Source organism: Hetaerina americana, unplaced genomic scaffold, assembly GCF_022747635.1.
Source record: "Hetaerina americana unplaced genomic scaffold, ioHetAmer1.1.p SCAF_6, whole genome shotgun sequence".
Taxonomy (NCBI): domain Eukaryota; kingdom Metazoa; phylum Arthropoda; class Insecta; order Odonata; family Calopterygidae; genus Hetaerina; species Hetaerina americana.
Genome location: NW_027287205.1, coordinates 84,565,168 through 84,588,571, shown reverse-complemented (window position 1 = coordinate 84,588,571; position 23,404 = coordinate 84,565,168). Strand labels below are relative to the sequence as shown.

Here is a 23,404-nt window from a genome sequence, read left to right as displayed (position 1 = left end):
CTACGCTCCATATCAAAGTTTTTACGAGTCTTTTCTTAACATCCTTACTCAAAGTCCCCGTCATCAACTCCCTCCTCCTTGTGAAAGCCTCTTTTCCTAGCGCAATTCTTCTCCTTACGTCCCTCCTACTTTGACCCTGTTGGTCCAAAACACTACCGAGATACGTAAACTGTTCTACCTGCTCTAGTTTTTGCCCTCCTATTTTAATGTTAAGCTTGCCCTTTTTCTTTCTAGAAAATCGCATAACCTTTGTTTTATTAATATTGATTCTCATCCCATACCTGTCGCACTGAATTTCCAATTCACTCAGCAATGCTTGCAGCCCCTTGGCTGACTGACAAACTAAGGCTTGGTCATCAGCAAACCTAACTGATTTTACGAATTCCCCGCCCACTTTCATTCCTACCTCGAGTTCTTCCCATGCCTCTTTAATCATTTCCTCTGCATATAGGTTGAACAGCAACGGTGATAATGGGCAACCCTGCCTCACACCCCTTCCTAACACTGCCCATCCTGACTCCCCGTTTCCCACCCTCACCTGAGCAGTCTGAGACATGTACAGGTTGCGGATTAGCCTCCTTTCCCTCCAATCTATTCCTATTTTCTGCAATATACTCATTAGTTTTTCCCAATTCACCCTATCAAACGCTTTTTCGAAATCTACGAAACAAGCAAATACCTCCTGGTTGTGTTCTATATTCCTCTCGATTAATAATCTCATTACTGCAATGGCATCACGCGTACCTCTCCCCTTCCTAAACCCAAACTGATCATCCCCTAAGTAATCATTTGCCCTACTCTCTATCCTTTTGTTTATGATCCTGAGAACAACTTTAGCTGCGTGGGATATCAAACTAATTGTCCTGTAGTCCTCACATGACGTGGCCTTTACCTTTTTCGGTATAGGAACTAAAACTGATCTCACTAAGTCTTCCGGCCAGATTCCCTCCTCATAAATACTACGGATCAGCCCATATAGCCTCTTCCTCCCACATTTTCCTAAGCATTTTAAAAGTTCCACGGGAATGTTATCTACCCCCACGGCCTTATTTAGTTTCATCTCCCTTAATGCCCTTTCTATCTCATGGTCTAGTATGCCTGGACCTAAGCTGTCCTCCTCTACGTCATTTTCTTTTTCAATGTCTAACTTTGTTGGTCTGAGTTCTTTACCATACAGTTCTTCTATATACTCCTTCCCAGTAACTCATTTTTTAAATCTGCATATATAAGAGGATGCCAATTCTTGCCCTTCATCCATCTCGATATCCCACCATTCTTCCCTCTCATTACCGTCTTCACTATGCCATTGCCTCTCAAGGATATCCTGCGTTCTCTTTTCCTGCCCCATTCAAATGTCTCCCTATCGCTATCCCTCTGGTTCATCTATTCCTAGAGTTTCATTGCTTCTTTTCCTTTCCGTTCATTTCATCTTTTCCATTCTTCTCCGCGCGGTCATCTCAAAGGCCTCCGAAACCACGCTCATCCCCTTGGCTCAACGACCAAGTTTCCGAACCGTTCAAAACAACATTCCAAAGGAAAGTTTTCACTGTTTTTTTTCGCGACTTTACCTAAGGTGCCTGTCATCAGCTCACCCGCCCATTAAATTTTGGCGAAACAATCATGAAAATATCGGAAATAAGAATTCAGAAGGATAATGACAGCCAACACCACGGACTGCCGATCGATGAATATCAAATTTCCTTAAAGTTGAATCTCTGTGATTATTCTTTCATCATCTACACGTGGATACTTAGAAGAAGGCCTATATTTTAGGGAGGCTGGCGGAGTGGGGAGTGGGGAGTGACACCGCAGTCGCTTCTGGAACCAGTTATTCTCATGACGGTCCTAAACTTCGACATTACTTTATCTAACAAGGGTATGAGTGGAGATTGCATGCAGATATATTTTGACGGCTGACAGTTGATTCATGAGTTTTTTTTCTTTGCGCGATGTAAAAAATAGCGGTTCCTAATTCACATTAATTAAAGGTTCGCGTAAGAAAAATAATGAAGTGAGGGAAGCCTTGGGCCGGGACGACACGCTTTTCCAAATATGTCCGAAGGTCAAGGTGGCGGAGAGGCAGGACGAGGGGACACCACTGCGGCAATACTATATGTGTCCGGATCGCCCAAACAAAGGCATAAGATTCCCTGGGATTGCTTCGTTTTCCTCGCGGCTTCGCCCGAATGTGTTGTCCTTGGAGATTAGGATTAAAGGCTGTCGTAAGAAATGATTTTCATGACATCGGCTCAGGAGAGAGCTGTTTGACGGATTTCTAGGTTTGGGCGATCGCTGGTTTGGAAGTATCTCCAGGAAATTAAGACACTTAATGTCTTTCGAACGATGCTGCTCAATTGAAGAGGGAAGCTTGGGCTCTTAACGAATGAAGCCCGAATTCATCCGCTGAGACTTGGCGAAAAAGGAATTCGCTGGAAGGAAAAGGGTGACAAAGCAGCAGATTGAAGATGATAGATAAGATGGTTGCTGACTTAACATGAAGCGTAGCACTTAAATGGATGTGAAACCTTGTCTCTGGGGCAAAAGAATCAACGATGCAACGATTTGAAAGTGTAGAAATCATTCGCCTTGACCGGTATTCGAACCCGGATCCTTCGATGCCCAACCGAGCGCTTTAGACAGTCAAGCTACCGAGGCGTCCTCTTACACTCCACGATATGGGTTCGATTCCCGGTCAAGGCGAATGATTTTTACGCTCCGAAATTGTTGCATTAGTGAATGACTCAATTAAAATCTACAGTTGCAGAATTTCCCTCAGTTTCTTGGAAGTATCAACAATGTTTGAAAGGTTTTGATTGGTGGACATGGAGGCGAATGTAAGTGACATTATAAATCGATATGGAGGCTAATGAAGACTTTTTAAATATACTGAGAGGAGGGAGAATGTTGCCGGCTAAATTCCTAGCTAGAGGTTTAAGAAGTGGGTATGGGAACACAGAACCATAGGGGATGCTTGAATCCTGGAAGTGTATTAAATGAATAGGTAAGGAAGGTACATGAAGAAGCGAGGAGATTTTTAGACGGCATGAATGCGAGTAGAGAAGATCCAAAGAACTGCAGAAGGGTATTTATTGCAGGAAAAAGAAAGTTCGAGGATATGTAGTTGATAGTGGTCAATCTAAACCCTAACATCTCTTGGTGATTATATTTTTTTATTATTTTAACTAGACTTCACAGTAAAGGTTTAGAGCTTACATATTGGGAAAAGCGTAGAATAATGATTTTCAAATAAAATTAATCATGCGGGTTCATCAAGTTCTTGATTAGATGGTCAACATTCCCTTAGGTTTTCGGTTCATAAAAGAATTATTTACGTTCAAGTTCGCTGCTGGTAAGGCACTTATGTAATTTTTCGAATTAAAGTTCGCCAGAAATCGTGTTTGGCAATCAAATAAAATCGAATAGTAAAAATATCATTCGGCGGTAAGACTTAAAATGAAAGAAGAACATTTTGATACCATATATTGGTGCTTTTTACGTGGCCATTACTCCCAACCGGTTCCTTTCCGACTCCTACAAGTGGCAATGTTGGATTTGGGTGTGGTTGATTTCAGTTTCAATGTTTTCGTGTCTGGTTTCCGTTACATATCTATCTTCACCGCGTGTTGGGGGATAATTTTATTCTGTGAAATCGAAAGTGGGTTTTCACAATGATTGTTGTTTTGGAAATAAAAAAATCGAATGAATATTCATTGCCTCGTTTGAATTTTCTTTGTTTTTTTTACGCTAGCCGAGGTATCGGCGTAATCGGACTCGTATAGAAATGTTGTTTATAGATGCATTAAAAAGCCCGTTAGTGTTCCAGTTCCCCCAATCTCTCTGAGCATTCTTCATTTTTGTCTTATGGAGATCGAACGAATACAATACGGTCGTATGGAACTGAGAAATTCGCGGCGATCGAGACGTTAAACGTAACCCCTGCGTATTACTAATATCATCTAATGTCTCGAGGAACTTTAGGGGATAGAGAACTGACCACAGTAATGAATTATCTCTGTCCACTTTCGCGAATTAATTATTTTGTTTTTAAATCTCGACCCACATAAAAACTATTCTTATTATCATCTTCAACGATCGCATTCTTAATTATTTCGATGCTTCCATGTTAGGTAAAGTCGGATTTCAGTTTATCACAATCGTATTTTGTGATTCAGGGAGGGTTTTGCAAGTATTATATGCTTATACAATTAATATATGAGCATTGAATTTGCTATTGTTTATCTTGCCTCGTGTATTGAGTATTCTCTTTACCACCGAGCGACGGTTTAATATATCGCAGAGCTCTGTTCACTGGAACGAGTTCAAAATCTCTCGAACCCTGAATATTTGACGACCTTTCGGCCAACGTGAACTTTTCCTATGCCGACATTGTGTGCGCATGTATAACTCGACGGTGAGACAATTGAATGCTGTGAGGGAGCAATCTCCCCTTTGATGGACCGATGAGACCAACGGAGAAAAGTTGCCGCGAGATTTAATTGCGATACATAAAAGTGAGTCTGGAAGTCAGGAAGAACTGTGTCAGTGATTTTGGCCATGGTCGTCATCTTGGGTCGACTCCAGTACAACCATCACTGGAGTCGAGTGTGAAAAACGTCTTTTTAACTTTCACGGATGTACCGTGAAGTACCACTGAAGAAGTAGAAGGAATAACTACACTCGTAGAAAATAATCAATGGACTAATACCTATTAGCAGTATATTTGTAGTCTGCCGGGACATTAACCTTCCGTCATTTTATTGAGACTCCTATTGCGTAGGAAAGCCGGAAAAAAATTTTCGATGTTTCGTGCGAAAAAAATCCTTATATATTCGCTAAGTACTTGGGACGCGCATGCACTGGCATCGCTCCCGTACCCTCATCCCCCTCCTCCTTCAAACGCCCTACCCGACGACATCCTGCTACTCATAAAACAGCGCAACAAGGCCCGCAGACAATGGGCGCGAACCAGGGATGGCGCCTATAAACGGCGTTATAACTTTTTCGCGTCCTGCGTCAAACGCGAGATCAGAAATCGGTTTAATGACCAATGGAGAGACAAACTCGACAACCTTTCCTTCGACGACGGATCCCTTTGGAAGGTTGCTAAGCAACTGACCAAAAATGGCCGTCCAGACCAGCCCATCAGGCATAACGACAACCTGTACTTCGACGCCAATGACAAGGCAGAAATCCTAGCCAACGCGTTCCAGGAAACCATGACTCTTAAAACCGACTGGCCAAGGACGCGGGAGGACGAAGAAGCCGAGGCTGCTGTAAGTAGCTTAGGTCTCCTTCCGACTCCTCCATTCCAGCCGGTCACTGAGACGGAGCTTAGAATGACAATAAAGTACTTAAACCCGAAAAAAGCCCCGGGTATTGATGACATCTCAAACAGGCATTTGAAGAACGCGCCACTGCCGGCCGTTCGTCACCTACTGGGCTTATTCAATAACTGTCTTTCCTCTTGCTACTTTCCAGATTCCTGGAAAATAGCAAAAGTGTGCCTGCTTGCCAAACCAGGCAAAGACCCGACAATTCCTCTCAACCGCAGACCTATATCTTTACTTTCCTCTATCTCTAAACTGTTTGAATCGATTTTGAAAGCCCGTCTAGACCTCTTCCTACGGACCAATGACGTAATACGACCGGAACAAATGGGATTCCGGGAAGGACATTCCACCTCCCTGCAGATACTCAGACTAGCAGAGTATATCAGCCACGGCATGCAGAACAACCAACACACTGCAGTGTTGTTCTTGGATGTGGCCAAGGCTTTCGACCAAGTCTGGCATGATGGATTGATACTTAAATTATTTAAAATCGGGGTTCCATTGCATCTCATCAAGATGTTCCATAGTTTTCTCGCTTCACGAGCTATACATGTCGCCGAAAACGGAGCTCTGTCAACCGGGAAACAAATAAATTGTGGCGTCCCGCAGGGCGCCATATTATCTCCTACTCTCTTCAACTGCTATGTCAACGATCTTCCTTCTTCTCCACAAACTCAAACTTTCATGTTCGCCGACGATACTGCTATCGCGGCAAGATCTTGGAGCGGCACGTGTGCCTTCCGAAAGATACAAAACCACCTCTCTTTACTTGAAAAGTGGACCGTCAACTCGAAAGTCACAATTAATGCTGAGAAAAGTGTTGTTGTCGACTTTCGGAGGAGACGAAGCTATTTCCCAAAAAAACCTCTAACCTTTCAATCCGTGCGTATTCCGACGAAATTGTCACACAAATTCTTAGGGATACACTTCGACTACAGACTGACATGGGCCACGCACGTACAGCATGCCTTACACATCGCTCAGGGCACAAGAGCACTTCTGTCTCCACTCTTGTGCTCCAAATCGCGCCTCACGCACCGAACCAAGATTAGACTGTACCTTTCGTATATCCGTCCCAGGATGCTGTACGGCTGCGAAATTTTCGGGAACGCGACAAAAACAGACAGAAATCGCTTAGAAACATTCCAAAATAAAATACTTCGCTACCTCACAAACCAGAGTAAACTCGTCCCAATACAAGAGATCAGAAACGCACACAAAATACCTAAAATACACGACTTCATTCGAGCGCAAGCTGAACGACTCGAGAGGTCCCTTCCACGTAACACGCTTACAAAAAATATATGGGATTACTCCCTACACAGGAAACGCCGTCCGAGCTACAGACTACCAAAAGAAATTTTATTTCGGTAACATTACCGAATTCTTTCCTATGACTTTCTTTCTTATATATGATTCAAAAATTAATATGTATTTGAGCCAGGGTTTATGTATTATGTTTAAGGCATTGTGTAACTGCCATTATATTATCATTTTATTTTGTTATCATTGAATGTAAAAAAAAAAAAAAAAAAAGTCTCTTTTGAAAAGAAAAGTAAAGAAGGAAAAAAAAAAGGTCAAAAAGAAAAAAAAAATATAAATCCAATGGATAAAAGAAAACAATAAAAAAAAAACAGAACAAAAGAGAAAAAAATATATATCCTGTATAACCAAAAATTAGACCAGAATCGTAAGTTAATTTTAAGTTTTTAGACTAGTAAATGTTTTTCCGTCCTGTTGACGAGTTTTTGGGCAAAATGTCTCGGCCCTTAGAATTAAGCTAATTTTAGTTCTTCCTTTAAGTTAAGGCCAATTGCCAACCCACTAGAGGTCTTTCTTTCAACTTCTCCTTCACTAACACTGGAAAGGTACACGTTCGCCATTTACACATTCGATCGCCATTGTTTCCCCTGTGCGAACTGCACAAACACTACCGCTGAAGGGGTGGACGTTGTCTCACCGAAGCAGCGATAAAAATGAGGGCAAAAGCCCAGTCAATAGGGGGTCTGGTCTGGCCAGAACAAGCAATTGAATCAACTACGCGAGGCAGCGACATACTCGGCATTTTTGAGATTAATATGCCACGCTTGTTACCACCAGTATTTCATGTACGTACGGTACTTGACCGCAACTCCCCCCGTGCTGTGCTGTCCTCGCGTCGATGTTCTACGCCCTAGCACGCACCACGTCGGTCGGTGCCTCTCAAGGTGTCTTGCGGATGTGTGAATAGAGAAAAGTAAAATAATTTAGATAAATTTCACGCTGTGAAGTTCAATCTCAATCAGCCGCTTGACGGTGAAAACACTCAACTGGGAAAACAATTGCAGCAGTGGCTGGTTTTGATGCTTTTAGTTGAAACCAAAACACAAGTCTCAAATTGTTTACGACGTGCAGTTCCCGTCCTCTAATGTAAGATAAAAAGAATAGAGAATCCTAATGCTTTCAGTATTTCCGCTTCGGCAGTTCACTTTTTCAGATGAATAAGTCCCAAACTCTTATCTCCGTGAATAACCATATTGAAATGTACCGTTGATGTCAGCGTTCTTGATGGAGCAATTGGCATTTAAGGTACGCATGGAATTAATAGCTAAGGAATCAATCGGTCATCGAATAAATCTCGTGACGTCGGCGTTGAGAATGAAATATGACCAGTGAACAAGCGAGTTGGGTAATTGAACTCAGGAGAAAGGGTAAATGTTAACCAACTCAATATTAAACCGGCCTGCGGAAATTGCAAAGAAGCAAGCATCTGCGGAAATACTTTTAGAGAAGGGGGGATGGTATATTAAAGGGAACCGTAGCGTTACAATAATCGAACCACAAAGAATTATGCTGTTAAAATTTCTTATTACGTTTCAATTAAGGTGTCAATCAGAAGAAGAAGTTGATGGTTTCTTACAATGGTAAAGATATAAGACATACATGTAAGTCGTTCGAACGTATGTAAGTATCTAGTATCAGTATTTCTAGCTACAACTGTAGGAATTATATTATCAAAAATACTGAATAAAAACTATAATATACACGTTATCCTTATAACATCCTGATAACATGTTTACACCAGGTAAACCTAAGTATTAAAGACGATGTTCACCTATAGAAGAAAGGAGTTCGGGCATTCTTTGATGAATCACATAAGTCGTCCGACAGGCTTCAGTTGCATATGGAATACATTATCCGTCCACGATATCCCACAGTCGCCTTATTCCATAATTTATTAGACCTTTCGTTGCATGATATTTATAGTTTCTGCGGACAATACACTATCGTATCTGCACTCTCAAGCAACAATTACACTTCCGCGTGGATCGGATTAAATTAGGAGGAAGCCTTCACGCCCTCCGACTCTGCGAATAGCGTTCAGTTACTTTCTACGCTCGTCGTGTGCGTCCATTCGTCCAGCATCCTATAGAATGGAAAAATAAACTTTAGAGTTTGTACCTGCGGATTTTCGCGAATATCCTTCCTTTAAACGAATAAATCAGACCTTTCAGAGACGTAGTTAATGAGCACCATTAATATGGTTTTACCCGCAAAAATATTCGACATCGATAGTTTCGTCTTTTTTTGGAATGAGCTACGAAATTCGATGGAAATGCACCGCGAAAGTACCTTTTGAGGAAGTCATCCGAATGATTTTTATACTTTGATAAAAATATCCGGAGTTGGATTAAAGACTTGTTGAATGGTCGGGTTGAAAGAGTAGTGATAGATACAGTCAGCTCACATACAGTTGAAGCTACTTTAGGTGTTCCCCAGGGAAGTGTTATCGGACCTCTTTTTTTCCTACTTTACGTTAACGACATCGACTCCGTAGTCACCAGTCAGATACGTTTATTTGCCGACGATGCAGAAGTTTACCGAGATATCCGTGATCCTGAGAACAGAGCAGATTTTTTCAGATGACCTTAATGCCATATGACGCTGGTGCAACTCTTGGCAATAAGAATTAAACTTAAAAAAGTGCGTAGTGATACGTTTTTAGAAAAAAGAGCATTTCCCTCCCGAACGCCTACTACATTAGGAAAACCAAAATGGAATGCATAGATTTGATTAAATACTACTTGGGCGTTACCCTCGCTCACGACCTCTCCTGAATGAAACAAATACGGGGAATATGTGGACAAGTTAACAAAAAATTAGGATATATTAGAAAATAAAAGAGATGAGAAAATCAAAGAGAAATTTCATATGTCGTTGGTTAACCCTCATTTTGAATATGGTGCAAGTATATGGCATCCTTATGAAGTTGGATTAATTGCCGAATTGGATCGCGTGCAGCGAAGAGGAGCTAGATTTGTAAAAGCTTGTCATGTTAAAGTTAGTGGCTTATCCAAAATATTGGAGCAGCTAGGCAGGGAATCACCCAATGGAGCGAAGGTTAAATTTCAGATTGAATCTGTTGCATAAATTGGGTGGCTCATTAGCGGTGATGTTGAAAATGTATTAATAGCCCCGTCGTAGTACGGTAGGAGAGATCATGTCAATAAGATTTGATAGATTTAAGATGTCATTTTTCATTTTTTCCACGCACGATAAGAGATCATATTAACATTTTCCGACCGCGGTAGGGTCATGTTCGGTTAAGAATTAGTTTGGTGTGTCACCTCCCGCCACATACCCTAGCGGTGGCTTGCATGGTGCATAATTAATAAATAAAAATAAAAAATGTTGGCCAACCAAAGGAAAACACTCATTAATTAACCAATTAGAAGGGTCCTCTAAATTATTGACTTTTTACTAGCTGTTTAGTTTGAAACGAAAATGTTTTGTAAATGCTTAACTCTTTTGCTAGAAATTAACTTTTTTATTCGCGCTTTTTGAAGTGGAATGTTTATGACACTCAAGTTGAAACTACTGCTAACTGTTTCTCTTTAACACTATTTGTTCTTGATTGTGCGTAAACCTTTGTCTCATTTGGTATGCTGCTATGCTAAATACTACTGAGAGAAATATTTTCATTTGTTGCCCAAAATGCCATTAGTACCTTCCTGTGTTGCCGCACTTGATCAAAGCCTTCATGATCATGCCAACTTAGTCCCCAGTAACCTAGAATTATGGATTTGTCTCAGATATTTATAGTTTTAATTATATATATTAATCTCATCGACGACTTAGGTGATTTGGAAATATTCATGACAATAATGCAATTAGTAATAGTGAATGGCTGCGTAGGTTTTCGCGGCGATGGTTTGAAGTACTCTGCATTGTCGGGTTTCACCGCGTCGTTGTTTTGATTCAGACAACAGTTTCGCCGAAGTTGCATTCGGTGAAACTGTTGTCTGAATCAAAACAACGACGCGGTGAAACCCGACAATGCAGAGTACTTCAGTAATAGTGAATATTTCAAAATGTTGCATCCAATTTGTCTGAAATTATAGACACACTTCTGTCTTTGCTCCGAATTCAAAACTTTTAAATCATTTCGTAACTTTTCGTAAAACTTTTTAGTTCTCAGAATGTGTGGCACCTGCATGGTTAAGCCATATTCTCCACGATTTTCAAAGTCTAAAATCTTAGCGACACTCATTTTTCATCAGTAACTTCTCGGTTATTTTTGAAAAAGTCGATTTCAATAATGTTTTAAACCGAATAATCATTTCGTCAACAACTCCCCAGCAACTGGTGTGTCCATTGAATGGTCACCATCAATCGGAAGCTGTAAAAAAAAACAATAGGATTTTTTTGTGATAAAGGAAGTATTTTCAAAGTTCTAAGCATCTGAAAATTCTTGTGTGCAACAATTGTAAATTGCATCGCGCATTCGACACGTTATTTGCAGTATTCACGTCTCGTGATTAAATAGCTTTGATTTCGCAAATTGCAGCAACCTACATCGCTGTGAAAATGGTATCTAAAACATCACCAGATACCTGCACATCTATTTCGTTCAATTGGAAAGGATAACTTGATATGAATGCGTGAGAGGGCGTGCTATTGAATGTAAGTCAGGCTGATTGGGGAATGAAGCGTCCCGATTTATGAATGGACGCTAAATCCGACGCGAATCGCGTTGGTGCTGTCTTTTGGACACTCCAACACTTGGAAGCGACACCTTCACCCCTTGAACCTACGATACCGATGGACCGTGTGAGACTTATTTGGTCCCTCAGGATGCGACACGGCACTCGGTTGGAGACTTCTGTTGTGATGACCGCGGTCGCAAAAATATTAGACCATGGATGGCGAGGGACGAGTGGTGTTAACTTATTACGGCTGTAGGAGTTTTCATTTTATTTTATTAATTTTCCATTAGATAAGTTTAATTGCACGACTGGGTTTCGACGTATCATCTTCATGAAATACATCGAAAACCGGTCGTACAAATAAACATATCCATCGTAAATTTGTTACTATCTTTTCTTAAGTAAAGTTTCGAATTTCACCAAATCACGCCTAAAACTAGTCAATTTATTAATTGTACGATTTTTTCACGCGCTCGCACTTTGTACAGTTTATATATTGATGATTTAGGCCTGATTTATTTACTCAGTTTTCTTGAACGAAATTTATAAATTGTGCCGAGTGAAAACCCATGATTTTATAATCTGAAAATATCACAAAAACGTTTCCCTTTTTAAACCCTTCCAAGATGAACCACACCAATTACTATTGCTCTACCGTTTAGGGTAAGTTTTGGATGGTCAGTGACTCTTAATGGCTACAATTCTTAGCCTCGCCTGGCAAGGAAAAACATGGCACCCCACACTGCAACAAACTGTTCTTCAATTTAGCATCCTCCCTTCATTCCTTCCCCTCGCTTGCGTAACCTTCTCCTATCTATCACAGACTTCAGCATCCCGTTGCCAATCAGTGGTCTTCTCATCCATTTTTCCATCCTCTGTTTAATTTCTCCCAACAATCCTCTCTCCTCTCCCACCATACCCAGCACTTCCTCGTTTGTTTTCCTTTCTGTCCACTTCGCCTTTTCCATCCTTCTCAACACCCACATTTCAAAAGCCTCCCATCTACGCTCTTTGCCCAGCGCATTTCTTCATACGTCCTTACTCGTGTGATCATCTCTTTCCTCAAGGCACCTCCAGGATGGTACGTACTAGAAAGTTAACTAGAGCTGGTTCTGTCTGCTCTAGTTTATCACCATCTATTCTACTGTTTAACTTAACCTTCCTCCTGCTCGGAGATTTGATTAACTTTGTTTTATTTACGTTGGTTCTCATTCTTTTTATCTCTGTGGAAAAAAATTAACTGTTTTGGCCGTGTAGGGTAAAATTACCAACTTAGTACTGTCGAATGGAGTTTATATTTTGTTCCTTACTTTTTTATTTATATTTGTTTAGTGTTATTGAGAACTAAATAATACGAAGACTTATTTTAATCTAGGCATGGTACCTAAAATACCTAATTTATTTATTTATTTATTCAGTATAAGTCCGAAAACAGCACATTTTGGCCTTTACATCGAACTATTAACAACGATAACAATGGTCACATTTACAAACACCCAAGCCCTAGATGGAGCGAAACTCACCCAGGCGGGAATCGAACCCGCGACCCTTGGAATGGCAGACAAGGACGTTACCCCGCCGCCACCGGGGCCGGCAAAATTATTAAAATTCTAGCTGGCCTTAACGTTTCTGCGCACGGATTTTCCCAAAGAAATCCTTCTCCTTAAGAGTCCATTTTCTTCCTGCCAATGTAATTAGTCGAAGCAGGGGAATTCCCGGGATGAGAGCATCGAAGATAGGCCACCCTTTCTCCTAGATCATTCTTCACATTGAATGGAAATCTGTGGGTGCTACTCGCAGTAGCGTCTTTTCTTCGTGTTATTCAATCTTTTACCAGTGCTCGTGTTAGTCTAAATACGTAGCTTGGAAGTACAATATAATATGATAATTTTACGTGGTTACTGCCTTGAAACGCCAAGAAATGTTCCACCAAAGGTTACATTCTTCATCATGCAAGCAAGGAAATAGAGCGTCACTTAAAGAAAGACACATAATACATTCGTTGTTCCCTTCGTAAAGCAAGACATTTTCCGCTATAGTAAATTAATATTTATGCATTTTGATATGCATACCAGTGAAGGGCTGCTGGCATTTCGACTTTCCTCTGCATTATTTCCCTCGAATTCTCATCTAGATTAAAGGTCAAGCTTTAAGAAATGTCTGTTAACAAAGGTTTTCTTATTCTCAATAACACTTGATATGTGTCGCTACACATTAAGATACGCATGGAATTTCGCAATTTTTCTGCGGCGCTTGACGTTAAAATTGTCATTGTGCCAAATTTATATTTTCTGGATCATCTATTAGAAGGTTGACATGTTTAAAATTGTTGACAAATTGAAGAGTAATAGTAATAAGGGGAGGCGACCGACAGCTAAGGTCATTTGCGCCATTAGGGATGGACAAGATGAAGGGTGGAGAGAAACCCGGCGTCGGAGGGAAGAGCCATATGCAGAACTCTTTGGCAAAGAGCACCTTGATGGATTGGACACACCTTGAGGCACAATGGATTAATGAGAAACATAATAGAAGGGAAGGTCCCGTAAAGGAAAACCAGGAGACAAGGACATACTATAGTGCATAGGATAGGTTAAGGAGGACAGAAAGACTATCAGGGGGTGAAAGGGAATCAACGCTGAATAGGGAAGAATGGAGGGATGCAGTTTTAGGGTCGAAGGACAGATGATAACGATGCATATATACATGGTTTGTATAAAAAGTATCGGGGAAAATTTCAAAAAAATTGATTCACTTCAAATATTGCTACGACGACTCAAAATTCTTCAAAGTACATCCCTTGAGAGCGTCGACACACTTTAGCCCTTGCGGCTTTTCCACCCCTCGAAGGCTAACTGATAGGTGGGTTCCGGATGGTCCTTAAGGGTAGGTGTGCAAGCTTCTTTGATGGCACTTAGGGTCACAAGATGGTATCCTTTGAGGGAGAATTTCACTTTTGATAATAGGAAATAGTCTGCTGGTGCCAAGTCGGAGCTTTAAGGGGGTTGGGGAATCGTCGCGATGCCGTCGCAGAAGATTTTCGCAAGCAGACACTCAACTATGCTCTTTACTCGTCAATCCAAAGAACTTCGGGAGGACGAGTTTAGCGTAGATCTTTCGCACCGTCGAATTTCGAAAATCAGCTGCATGGGCACGCAGGTATCGATATTCCCAGGACAAGGGCGAAGGATAATGTGGAAAGCCTCGTCCTAGAACCGTTAATGTCAAAACGATGTGAAGGTAGGAAAGATCGTGAACTAACAGTACAATCCAATTAATCTCGGACGTACAAGATCGATTCGAATCAGATGCGTGCGGAAAATTGTCGAGATTTTCGATCTCAGTACATTATAATATAGTTAGAATTCACTCGATTGTAATGCGGATTTCCTCCGTGTACTCTGGAGAGAGGGAGCAATTGATGACCCTCCGATCCATTGAAGTGGCGTGTGTGCTTTGAGGAAAGGCAGCCCGGTCGTCGAGGCGAGAGAAAGGAAGGACAATGCGCTGCTGGCATTGACCGATGGCAAGGACATGGAACTCTGGTCTTAATGAGGGGAGACAGGAGCGAAGATGAAGACAGTGTCCGGCAGTTGAAGGGCACCGAAGACCTCCCTTTCACGAGAAAAAGGTGCATTTGCGCACTTGGGCAGCGATGCAGAGTGCTCTTCAACTTCCGAGAAGTCCGTCGTGTCTGATGCATGTCCCCATCGTCCCTGACGCCATTTATTCCCGCTCGGTTGCCGCCGTCCATCCACAGTCCCATTTATTGCCGGGCGAAATACAACCCTCGGTTCGACTCAACCAAACCGTAATCTTGCTTTTCGCGAGCGTAGGTGTGTGTGGGTGGCACACTTTTGTTGGAGGAACACCGTGGGGGGGGGGGGGTGTACAAGAACTTACTTGATTTCGATATTCGACTGTTGATTCATATTATTTTCGCAGCGGTAACTTGAGAAAATGCGAAGATTGCGGACAATTGGATGCAGAAGATGCTGAGAGGCAACGGTAGTGGAGAAAAAGTTGGGAAATCGAGATTGATGAAGGAAAAGAATTGGCTTTCGTGATGGAATAATGGTAGGCGTAAACCCTAAAACCCCTTGCAACTAACTGCCTGATTAATCGCTACAGCAAATAAGCCAATGCTGCAAGTTTACTTTACTTATTCCATATCGTTTTGATTTGTATTTTACTTTTTTTAAGTTACACCGATAGCGTTTTTAATGATTCTGAAACATAACGCTCAATAATTTTACTGAGTCAATTTTTTCAGCGGCGTAAATTTTGTGAAAAACGTATTTAGTTCTTTATTTTATTTTTTTGACCACACAGAGACAATGATGATATTTTATTGCTAACATCTACATTTTCCCAAGTTACTTTCGATTTGGAAAATAATTAATTTTGAGTATTTAAAGTTTGAACGAAGTTCCTCAATACTTATTTACTAACTTTTTGAAATAATAATTCATTTCACAAGGCTCAGTTTACTTCTAGGTTGCGTTCAAGTGAAATTTTTGTTCCAAATATTTTCGACCGTCAAAATCATCACAATTTCGCATGTTTACATTCTGCGCACATCTTGTTAGGAAATATTTTTTACGGATAAAAATGAGTACGTATTTATATTTCCCCATCAGACTCGATTCTGCACCAGCGTCGAAAGATGGAGATGGAGCAATCCTGATGTTTATAAGCTGACCCAGTTCCTTGGTTGCGTGCTGTGGTCGCCCACTAATCCACGAGGTGGCGGCGTTGACAGCCGCATTGACCACCCATCAGAGAGAGGAGGGTGTTGTTTCGAGGTAGGCGGTCTCTCCGTCGAAGAATATTAGATTTAAGGGATGGCCCTTGTTCTTCCAACACCCCAAGCGAAGTTCTGTTTATGCACCCCGCTGCTGAGCAGGTATATGCAACACCCCGGCGTATGGAATAGTGTATGCGAAATATCGTACTGCAAAATATACGTTTATTAATGTGAAGGCAGTCACCAATAACCAGTGCTCCACCGACTAACCCAGGCTTCTGATGAGTCCAGAGACGAAGCACTGATAAAAGTAAAACTCTCGTGGAAGACAACAATGAACACACTGCGCTATAGCCTTCGTCAACTCCACATGTTTTCAGTTCCTCTTCATTCCACCCAACACGCCTACTCTTTCCCCACCTTTCCTGCCCAACATCCCTCTTCAACAACATCACCAATCGAGATACCTCACGTCCTTTTATCTTCCCATATCCTCTGCATTTCATCCAGCCACCTTTCCTCCTCCTTTACAATACCCGAAACTTCTTTTATTTTCCTTATCATCAATTTGAATTTTTCCATCCTCTCCTAAACCCACATTTCGAAAACCTTCAATCTATATAAATCCTATATTCCGATTGACCAAGTTTCCGAGCCGAACAAAGCGACACTCCCGGTCTAAGTTTTCCTCCTCGCCTTCTTTTTGCGTATGTGCTTGAGATCCTTCTCATTTACTCCCTTCTCTTCGCCCAAGCCTCTTTGCCTAACACATGCTTCCCTTCTACATTCTCGCCCAATCTTCGTCTTAAGCAATCCATAGGCAGGTGACCCATTCTACCTGCTCTAGTTACGCCCCCCAACTTCAATGTTTAACATAGCCTCTGGTTTAATTTGTGACTCAAGCATCTTCACTTCCTTTCTTGCACCTTTCACGCTGATTCTAAAACTGGCGGATGGTGTAAAAAATTAATTCACTCTGTGTGTTTCATTGAGTCAATGGAAATTCGACGGTAATTTATTTTTAGAAGATTTTTTCATCAACTTAAGTTTAAATGACTGTTAATGTGGCAGTTGGGCAGTGTTATTGAAACCTTTTGCGCCGGAGAGGAGTTCTTATACTAATATCCTGTATTTAGTCGTAATTCCTACGCGAGCAGGTTAAGTTCGTAATACTGGCCGCTATCACCTTTGTCATATCGTTAGCAGTCCTCAGAAATCGTTTTAATTGATATATATCTCCGGTTTTCACATTTTGAAACCCCATCTGCCGAAAAACATCGATTGTGCAATGCTTCCATGATTTTAAAGGTACGCAGCTGTTATTCAACAAGAAAAAAATTAGCATGAGTAGTTATTGTTTTAATTTTGTGGTTATGTGCCTTTCTTATATTAAAATCTGAGTTTTTATTTTTTGATAAGTCTGAGAAAATCAGACTAACGTTATAAGCGCCAATAAGGCAATAATCGATTATTTTATTTACAATTTTTCTAGCAAAATAGAAAGTATCAGTCCACAAAATGTTCCTAAACAACGTCTGACTTCAAATCTAAGTTAATAAAGATCTTTGCATGCGATAAAAGTAATTTAGTAAGTATTTTCGTGAGTAATGTAAGTAAAACTTTTATGCAGAGTAAGTGGAATGTAATTGCACGTTGTCCTTTGACTTAACATTTTACTTTCAAATTCCATTTGGATAACATGATTTTGTCGAAGATAGCTGAGATATGAGGGGTTATTAATTACTCGGGTTGCGAGTCAAGTAATTGCCCACCTCTGGGCTTCGTCTCTCTACTTGGGGCTTGACTTCTTTCGAACGGTTTTAATCACATTGCAGCGCAGAATACAATAAAGAGATAAAGATTTTGGTCGCTCAAAAATTGGCCTTTGTTTTTACAGTGTTGAATCGGGGGACAACAGAAAGAGATTTTTGAAAATTGATAGATTGAAACGCTTTATGAAACGTTAACGCACGAACGGGCGAGACATTTATCGACTTTGCATCAAGGTCACTGTTTCGCCATTAATTATGAATTCAAACTTGGGAAACTGGGAAGTAAATTTCAGCATAAAACGAATCCTTTCAAAAAGGCTTTTTTGCCAAAACATATATTTATATGACAAGCTGCGAAATCACAGTGTTTATCTCACATGGCGCGAAGGTTGCCGGCCGAAGCGAAGTGGACCACAACACAAGCGCGAAAAACAAATGTCGCACGTTTCTCGTGCAAGGGGAGGATTTAGACAGCCGTTTGAAAACAGTTATTTTCGTGAAGGGAAAAAAGGAGTAATTTTTTGAGTCGTCGTCATCCTACAGCTAGCTAGCTGGCCTCGGTGGCGGCGGGGTAACGTCCTCGCCTACCAACCCAGTTGTCGTGGGTTCGATTCCCGCCTAGCTGGAATTCCCTCTATCTAGGGCTTAGTGGTATGTGATTGTCATCAATGTAATGTCTGTAATGAAGGGTTAGGTGGAAAAAGGGACCATTAGTCTCAACCTCGCCCAATTAAGTCGATAAATAAACTAAATAAAAGTAGTTACTATTCAATACTCGGTATTAGGAATTTTTTTAACAATATAATGGTTCTGGAGGACATTGATGGAGTGTGGAACAATGACTGAAAGTGGATCTCGCATAATAACAGAAGTTTCCATTGGAAAATTAAATATTCAGAGGTTTCTGACATTTCATCTACTGCAGAATTTGTCTGAGCTAAAGTGGTATCTCAAAAATTTCCAGAACTTAAACTGAAAAACCTTATTAGATATCGTGAGAAAATATTACAAAGAAATAAAAATAGGTACCAATAATAAAAGAATACATAATTTGCAAAATATAGTCTATTCATGAACTTTCTACTTAAAAACGTGGATATCGAAGCGCCACTTTTTGGCATCATATAATGTTTCTTAAATAAACTGAAATGACAATTGCCAAGGTGACTTCGAGGGTCACTAAAACGATGATTTATTCGCGATCATCTCCGATGATGATTCACGACGTTTGCCGTAGGGATTTGAGGGAAGCAAGTCGTCTCGAAACCATCTTATTTGGCTCTCGGCGATAAGACCGCTCGCTCTCGTCTCGTCTGCTGCCCTCCTCGCAAGACGTTCGTCTTGAAAGTTCTTGCGACGGGCGCTAGAGCGCGCCGCCGTCGCCATCCGTGGGCCGTGACGGCGGCACGTCCTCGGAGGCGCCGCCGGTCGCTTCAGTGCCCTCCGCCGCTTCCAGTCCGAAGGGTGGTCCGTCTCCGCTGCACTAGCCCGAGCGGGTCGACACGTGCTCAGTGTTGGCCCAACCCTTTATCCCTCTCCGGCGGGAAGAGTCGCCGTTCCCCTCGTGCTCCGGGGGAAGAAGGAACGCTCCCTCGCCCGACCCCTCCCTAGTCTGACCCCCCCCCCAACGCGGCGCTCCCCAAATCCCCACGCTGTCCCTGCACGAATCCCGCCCTGGGGAGCGATGCCCCAGCGGCCGAGCCTACGAAGGCCTCCGATCCTCGGATACCGCGAAGCCGCTCTCGGGCGACGCACTTGACCCCTCGCCTCCCTGTCTCGCCTGCGGCGGCCGCCGGAGCCGCCTCTGCTGCTGGGTGATGACTTCCAAGGCGAAGAACCGTGCGGTGCTCATCACCGTGGTGGCCGCGATCTTCGGACTCGTCGTCCTCATTGTGTACATATGGACCGGCTACACGAGCAGTGGGCCCTCGCCTCCGCGGGCTACCCGGGGACCACTCCGACTGTCGCCCGATGAACAGCAGCCAGTCCCCGCCAACGGTCAGTGAAAGCTCTTGGCGGCACCCGCCATCCAACCCGAAATTGGTCACTCCCACCCTCCTATTGTGTTTGCACACTTCTCGAACGGCGCGGAGGGTAAGGTGTCTCGGGGTAGATGCCGTCTGCGACAACGGGGTGGGGGTCCCCCCCCCTCTAGCTTGAAAGAATATCTCAAGTTCACAGCCAACTCGTGAAATATATTCACCATAGTTGGCGTTTTTTTAATTGAGATCTGTTTATCTTTCCTCCCCTTAATCGGGCCCGTTATTTTATTCCAGTATCTTGAAGTTCTTATGGTCCACAAGTTGGTCGAACGTTCATATTAACTGACACCGTAGCGTTGAATCAAAGTGTATCCTTTCTGGTAACTGCGTTCGTAATCATTTGCTGTAACACTAGAAAAACAGAAATGTCCTCGAAGGCCAAGACTCCGGAAAGCTGTGATATTTGAAATTTTGTCTTGGTGTTACCCTTCGCACGTTCAGATTTACGTTGTTCGTTTGTCGATCGCCTTAAAAATAAAATAAACATAATCAAAGATGTAATAGATATAGTCATAGATTGTTCAAACTTTCAATGAGTTATGTCCTTCTTTTATTATTGCAAATTACAATTATTTATTTATTTTTTTAATCGTGTACTTAATTTGGTGGTGATTCGTTTATGTGCCGTTTTATACTCATGTGGGGATTTACCCGAATTCACTTTGGCGTCTGGCGATGTAATTTTTCGTTCGACGTTGCGCGAAAGCGAATCGTAATGTTGGAAATAGAGTCGCGGTTCCCTCCAAGAAGAACATAAAAAAAACCACTCGTGATATTTCTGGATTAAATGCTTTTTATGGCGTGTTTGATGTTGCCGTCGACTCGTCGACAACGTAAAGACCTTCATTTCCCGTGGTCCTGGATTAACTAAAGATTTACTTGCAAAGCATCGCGACGGTTGGTTGATTAAGTGACGAAAATTTTCCATTGGGCATACGGATGGATGGGGCGAGTCCTCAATGTCAACGACTGGAATAATAAACTCGTTTTAAAGTCTCGGGAATGATTTCAAGGGGACCTTGGGAGTGGAAACTTTCGCTGGTTTATCGCGGCGGAAGTTTTGAAGAAAGCGCCGCCTCTTGCTTCGATTGCGGCCAATTCTGGCCAATGACGTGCACTGCGAATGTTCCCATCACTGTGGCGATTTCAGGGCTGGGCGCCTCTCTTCGTAAGTCCGCATCCCCGCTTTGGAAAACATTTAAAGATTCCGTTCTTTTGAAACGAGAGAGCGAATGCGTTGAATATTCTACTGTAACCTGGACGTAATACTTCATGGACAAAATTAATTATGCGTAAGATGTCCATCGACTTAATTGAGTGCTCTGAAAGGGGAAGGGGGATTTCTTGGCATTCGGAGGATATCGTCACAAAAAAATTGTTTTTATGACTCCAATGTGTTTATAACCTTATCATAAATGACTTATGGAAAATTTATACGTAAATTCAGCGCTGAATGTTTACCTCAGACACTATTTGAACGTGTTTCGAGTTCCATTGTACTCTTAAGTCGATATTCCGCGTATCTTCCTTCCGGTTTCCGCGGATAAATCTCCATATGGTTTCAATTTGAAAGCTCTTTGTCCTTCAATATCTCTGAGCGACTCCGTATTTCATGAAAACCTCCCGTCGCTGTTAGGAAGAACCTAGAAATAGTTGAGTGCTGTACATTTTTGAATCGTCAGAAGTGCATATCTCGGCCATGTCATTAATTTCCGTTTTTATGTAGATTCCTTGTCGTTTTCTATTGGGAAGAAAAGGGATGATGAATTAAGGTTGGGCACTAGTGCGTGAGAAGGAGCTGTTTTCCAGCGAGAGGAATGGTGGATTGAGGGATACGGGCAGAGGGTGTGATCGTATATCCTCCACCTGTTTTCATATTTTTTCATTTGAGTCGTTTTCCGTTAATTGCAACCTCATTTGGGGAGTTCCTATTTATGCATTACCTCACGGAGAGCCATTGCAATCAGATCCGGAGGGAAAAATATTCACGCGCATTTTACACGAGTTAAGTTTACCATGCTCTTATCAAAGCCCTTGATAATAAAAACATTTTAGGGCTGAAGGGTTTTCCGACGGTCGCTTTCCTGGATTTATAAGACTCATTCTCCTCTCACACGCCACGGTAGGGTTGTTGGTTACGCTGCTTGGTACTTCCATGTTTTCAATCGGGTTCGGAGCATGCGCAGGAAGTCTAATTGCCCGTGGATTGAATTTGTTAGGTTAGCTTCGCGATGGATCTCAAGGGCCTTGCGTTCAAACAAAGTGCATCTGATTTCTTGAGGATATCATTCATTTTGCCATCGTGAAATTCGCCGATGGTTGGGCCGGTGGGCCATTCATCACCGCTGGATCCTTAGGTGGGCCAACGCCTGCGGCCTGATGGGACCTTCCCATCGTACGACCCCGGTCCACGTCGCGAAATGCCTGCCCATCGTAGGTACCCCCTTTGAGTGCACCGCTCATCTGTGGTGAATCGCAGCCTCAGGCGAATGCACTCGCGGGGCCCATGGTTTTCCTTTTCCTGGTGACCTAAAGAGAAATCCTAAGTCATCTTTGAAATATGTTCCAAACTAGGCATTTGAGCAAGAGCGGCGAGGAATCTGACATTTTGTCTGATTCCATAACCATTTGGTTATCAATGCATTGAGTTGACCATTGGATGGATTTTGCACTGCGATTTTAAAGTATCACGGTCAATCAAATCCGTGAATTGAATAAAATTTATCCATCAAAATGTCAATATCAACTATTTATTTTGTCGATATGTATGAAATGCGTCAATCGATGCGTATTCGTTTGTTCATGCATCGTTCTCTCATATCGGTAATTTGTATTTATTTCCGTGGATTGAGCTTAAACCGCCGCGGTGGGTAATTTCCAACTTTTTTCGACTGCGGGTTTGAAATTCTGGAATCCAGTTAGGCTACTGATTTATTTTTCTACCCCTAATTATCGCAAGTGAAGGAATTCTAGGGTAAATGGTCCTCCACTTGAATCGCCAGTAAAATAGTTTTCTTGCGATGAACTGTCAGGATTAAGGCGTTAGAAGGTTAATTTGGCGCTGACTCAGCACGAATTTGATACCGGATCAAAGATTTCGAAAACTGGCTTATAGTTACTTCAGTGCGTTAACAGAATGTAAACTGGCTCACCTCTGTTTTTTTTGCCAGGTTTAAGGAGGCGATCGATGCCTTCGCCATTATCAAATTACTGTTAACACTTTGCACAAATCCAAGTAAGTTCCTAGCTTCCTTCGACTTGAATTAGAGATCCCATGTCAAGATCATACGCTCAGTATTTGGACCAACATTTTTATTGAGGACGGCCGTTCGGATGGCCCTTTTTTCGTTGACTTTGAACTTGACCCAGTTTCAGATCTTCAATGATATTTCTCGGAACAAGAATCATTATGAAATTTGAATGTGTGTCCGTGTATTTGAATGTGTATCTGTGGGTAATGTTTCGGTTTTTTGGTCTTGTCAGCGGTATAATTTCGCCTATTAAGAAATCGTTTATGAATAGCCACGAAGATGAGGCATACATGCCATCT

General features: G+C 42.0%; 1 protein-coding gene across 1 annotated transcript in view; it reads left to right on the top strand.

The window, feature by feature from the left end:
• The first annotated feature begins 19,273 nt into the window (after window positions 1–19,273).
• Window positions 19,274–23,404, top strand: part of AdamTS-A (ADAM metallopeptidase with thrombospondin type 1 motif A) — a 752,668-nt gene continuing 748,537 nt past the window's right edge. The window contains exon 1 of the mRNA XM_071594266.1: window positions 19,274–19,810. Coding sequence (XP_071450367.1) covers window positions 19,630–19,810 — 181 coding nt within the window. The 5' untranslated portion in view covers window positions 19,274–19,629. The remainder of the gene's footprint in view (window positions 19,811–23,404) is intronic.